The sequence below is a fragment of the Carlito syrichta genome, unplaced genomic scaffold, assembly GCF_000164805.1.
Source record: "Carlito syrichta isolate Samal-C Ts95f unplaced genomic scaffold, Tarsius_syrichta-2.0.1 Scaffold314095, whole genome shotgun sequence".
NCBI classification, from domain to species: Eukaryota; Metazoa; Chordata; class Mammalia; order Primates; family Tarsiidae; genus Carlito; species Carlito syrichta.
In genome coordinates, this window is record NW_007258191.1 from 1 (window position 1) to 4,584 (window position 4,584).

The 4,584-nt window shown below is 45.1% G+C and overlaps 1 protein-coding gene across 1 annotated transcript in view; it reads left to right on the forward strand.

Annotated features, from left to right (window-relative positions):
• Positions 1–253: 253 nt before the first annotated feature.
• HSCB (HscB mitochondrial iron-sulfur cluster cochaperone) overlaps positions 254–4,584 on the forward strand; it is a gene marked incomplete at its 5' end in the record, with an annotated part of 21,490 nt that continues 17,159 nt past the window's right edge. Inside the window, 3 exons of the mRNA XM_008071020.2 lie at positions 254–350; positions 692–781; positions 1,651–1,795. Of these exons, the coding sequence (XP_008069211.1) occupies positions 254–350; positions 692–781; positions 1,651–1,795 (332 nt within the window). The remainder of the gene's footprint in view (positions 351–691; positions 782–1,650; positions 1,796–4,584) is intronic.

The following is a 4,584-nucleotide window of genomic DNA, read 5'->3' on the forward strand; positions in this document are numbered from 1 at the left end:
CACGCCCAGCTAATTTTTTGATTTATTGTAGAGATGAGGTCTCGCCAAGTTGCCCAGGCTGTTCTCAAACCCGTGGGCTCAGGCAATCGCCATCACCTCGGCCTTCCAAAGTACTGGGATTACAGGCTTGAGCCACCTCACCCGGCCTGGTTATATGTTTATTGCATCTTCCCCATAAGAGCAGGAGCCAGGCCCATGTAGACAAATCTTTCAATGCTTGTTGTATGAATTTTATCTCCCAATTTCCTTCCAGCAACCGTTCCTTCAGAGTTGATACCACAAAGCTCCAGCACAGGTACCAACAACTACAGCGTCTTGTCCACCCAGACTTCTTCAGCCAGAGGTCTCAGGTAGCTTATTGACCACCCCCAATAATCTCCAAACATGTGTATACCAGATGGCAGTGGCCTTGTGGTTATGTGGTTATCAGGGACAGAGCTGAATGACCAGCTCCACCCTGTGGCAGCCTGACCCCAACTTACCAAACCCTCAGAGCTGTCCTTCACTCAGTTTTTATCTGACTTCCCATACAACTTCTAACCCTTAAACTGAAAATAAAAATACCTCATCCAACACCATTTCTACTTTAGATACTTCCTTAGGTGCCTGCCCATCAGCATATTAGCAAAGCTTGTGAATATAAAGTGGCTGATTTGAATAGTAGTAAGACTCTCTTCTTCTCCACTAACAGACTGAAAAGGATTTCTCAGAGACACATTCGACCCTGGTGAATGATGCCTATAAGACCCTTCTGGCCCCTCTGAGCAGGGGACTGTACCTTGTAAGGTGATTTTCCACCCCTTCTATATATGACTCCTTGGTGCCTATTGTGGCAGCTGCTTCCCCTATATTCAGCAAAAGAATACCTGAGACCTGAGCTAGTCCAGAGACCCAGTGATGTTTAGCCTCAAAGATACTACACAAGTGTAGTTTTCTCCGAGTATTCTTTGTAAATATTACTTGTCCCAATTGCATTCTTAATTGTTTTTCATTTTGTATGAGTTTCAAGAATTTGAAGCCGGGCTCGGTGGCTCAGCCTGTAATCCCACGCCTTTGGGAGGCTGAGGTGAGTGGATTGCCTGAGCCCGTGGGTTCGAGACGCACCTGGGCAGGTGAGACCTCATCTCTACAATAAATCAAAAATTAGCCAGGCGTGGTAGCGCGTGCCTGTAGTTCCGGCTACTCGGAAGGCTGAGGCGGAAGGATCGCTGGAGCCCAGCAGGTCGAGGCTGCGGTGGCCGGGAGCGACCACTGCACTCCAGTCTGGGTGACAATGAGACTCCAACTCAAAAAAAAAAGAAAAAAGAATTTGATAATCGTGGCTTTTGGATAAGAGTAATTTGGTGCATTTTTTTAGGAGATCTGAGAATCCAGATAATTTTAGAATTGAGTAGAATCGTTACAAACATCTAGTTCAACCTCCGAGTGGAACAATGACTACCCCAAGGTCATGTGGTTCCAAGTAGCATGAGTGGGATCCCAGCACCCCTTTTTCAGTCCAAGCTTTGGATACCCTACCCCTATTCATTCATTACTGGGAAAGCTCAAGTTTTCCCCATGAGTGGTATTATGTTGTGAAGGATGAGTAGGATTTACATGACTCTGTCTACAGTTTCTTGAATGTATTATTCTTGCTTTCTGCCCATATAGCTAAAGCTCCATGGAATAGAGATACCAGAAGGGACAGATTATGAAGTGGACAGACAATTCCTTATGGAAATAATGGAAATCAATGAAAAACTCACAGAAGCTCAAACTGAAGCCACCTTAAAAGAAATTGAATCCATTGTCAGAGGTAAAAGATGAAATACCACCAAAATACATTGTATTACTATTATGAGCACTTGTGCGGGGTTAAGTGGAAAATGAATGTGAAGAGTACATATTGGTGACCATAATGATGTAGGGAGTTTTTTTTTTTTTTATCATACTGAAACCAATTTTGTCTAAAGGATAAATTTGCAACGTTCATGAATTTGTGCAAGGCAGCCTTAAACCAAGATTGTAATCATATTTGGGAGATTTCAGTGATCATTTAGATACTATAGTTATCTCTAGTAAGGAAAATAGGCCTCAGAAGTTAATGGAAATGTCCAGGGTCGCACAGCAGATATGAAGCTGGGCAAAGACCTTCTGATCCATATTGCTTTGTTTTCCACTTTATTTTATGGTTTATCAATCAGAGTTCTCCAGAGAACCCATAGGATGAGTGGATGGATAGGCGGATGGATGAATGGATGGCTATTTTAAAGAATGGCTGACGTGTTTGTGGGGGCTAGCATATCCAAAACTTTTTTTTTTTTTTTTGAGTTGGAATCTCACTCTCGGCCAGGCTAGAGTACAGAGGCATGCTCATGGTCACCACAGCCTCAACCTGCTGAACTCAGGCGATCCTTCCGCCTCAACCTTTTTTTTTTTTGAGTTGGAGTCTCACTCTGTCGCCCAAGCTAGAGTGCTGTGACACACTCACAGCCACCCCAGCATCGACCTGCTGGGCTCCAGCGATCCTTCCACCTCAGCCTTCCAAGTAGCCAGAGCTACAGGCGTGTGCTACCACACCTGGCTAATTTTTTATTTTACTGTAGAGACAAGGTCTCGCCAAGTTCCCCGGGCGGGTCTCGAACCATAGGCTCAGGCAATCCACTCGCCTCGGCCTCCCAAAGTGCTGGGATTACAGGCTGAGCCACCAAGCCCGGCTCCACCTCAGCCTTTTAACATCCAAAATTTATAAAGCAGGCTAGCAGGCTAAAAATTCAGATCGAATTTCTATACTACAATCTTGAGGCAGAATTCCTTCTTTAGGAAACCTGTTTTTATACTTGCTGCCTTTTACTTGATTGGATGAGACCCACTCACATTATCAAGGGTACCTCCTTAAAGTCAACTGGTTGTAGATATTAATTACATGTACAAAATCTCTAAACCTTCATAGTATCATCTATACTAGTGTTTGACCAAACAACTAAGCACCATAGCCTTGCCAAGTTGACACATCAAATTAGCCATTCCAGGCCGGGTGCAGTGGCTCATGCCTGTAATCCTAGTACTTTGGGAGGCTGAGGCAAGAGGATTGCCTGAGCCCAGGAGTCGAGACCAGCCTGGACAACATAGCAAGACCTTGTCTCTACAAAAAAGCAAAAAAATTAGCCAGGTGTGGTGGCACACACCTGTAGTCCCAGCTACTTGACACACTGAGATGGAAGAATCACCTGAGCCCACGAGGTAGAGGCTGTGGTAGCCATGATCATGCCACTGCATTCCAGCTTGGGTGACAGAGTGAGACTCTGACTCAACAACAACAAAAATTATCCATTCCACATAGAAAAGACTCCAAGGTTTTCTGTCAGTCTGTATGCGCTTATGTACTTTCATAAATATTTTTTGCGTGCCTACTGTGTATCAGGCACTGTGCATGACACTGAGAATACACACCAGGGAACAAGAAAAACATAGTCTCTGCCTTCACAGCATTTATATATTTCAACTTAATATGCCCAAAATCGAATTCACAAGTCTCTCCCCTAACCTCCAAAATTTTGTTCCTCTTCCATTGTTCCCTCTCTAGGTAAATGACACCTTCTAGTGATGCAAGTATAAATACTGAGAGGTATCCTTAACAACCTTATTCTAGCCAGGTGCAGTGGCTCGCACCTATAATCCTAGCACTTTGGGAGACAGAGGCAAGAGGATTGCCTGAGCCCACAGGTTGGAGACCAGTCTGGGCAACTTGGCCAGACCTTGTCTCTACAATAAATCAAAAAATTAGCTGGGTGTGGTGTCACATGCCTCTAGTTCCAGCTAGTTGGAAGGCTGAAGTGGAAGGATCGCCTGAGCCCAGCAGATCAAAGCTGTAGTGGCCATGATTGTGCCACTGCACTCCAACCTAGGTGATAGAGTGAGACTCCAACTCAAAGGAAAAAAAACCTTACTCTTCCTTACCCCCATAGTCAATCCATCACCAAGTTCTAAAGAACTGACCTCAGTGTGTCTCAGATTCACCCACTTATTTCTAATTTCACTGGTACCACCCTTTTCCAAGATGTCATTCTCTTTCTCACCCGAACAACTGCAGTAACTTCTGGCTGGTCTGTCTGTACCTTCAGGTTCCATTTAACATACCCCTACACTGTCAGTGTGTAATCTTTTTTGAAACCCAAATCTAAACACCACTCTTGGCCTTTCTTTTTTTTTTTTTTTTGAGTTGGAGTCTCACTCTGTCGCCCAGGCTGAAGTGCAGTGGCACGCTCTTGGCCACTCCAGTGTCAATCTGCTGGACTCAGGCAATTCTTTGACCTCAGCCTTCCAAGTAGACGGAAGTACAGGCACACGCACTACCACACCTGACTAATTTTTTGATTTATTTATTGTAGAGATGAAGTCTCACCAAGTTGCCCAGGCTCAGGCAGTCCTCTCACCTCAGCCTCCTAAAGTGCTGGGATTACAGACTTGAGCCACCACGCCAAGCTGGCCTTTCTTAAAAACTAAGTGATTGAGCCGGGCTTGGTGGCTCAGCCTGTAATCCCGCACCTTTGGGAGGCTGAGGTGAGTGGATTGCCTGAGCCCGCAAGTTCGAGACCCACCTGG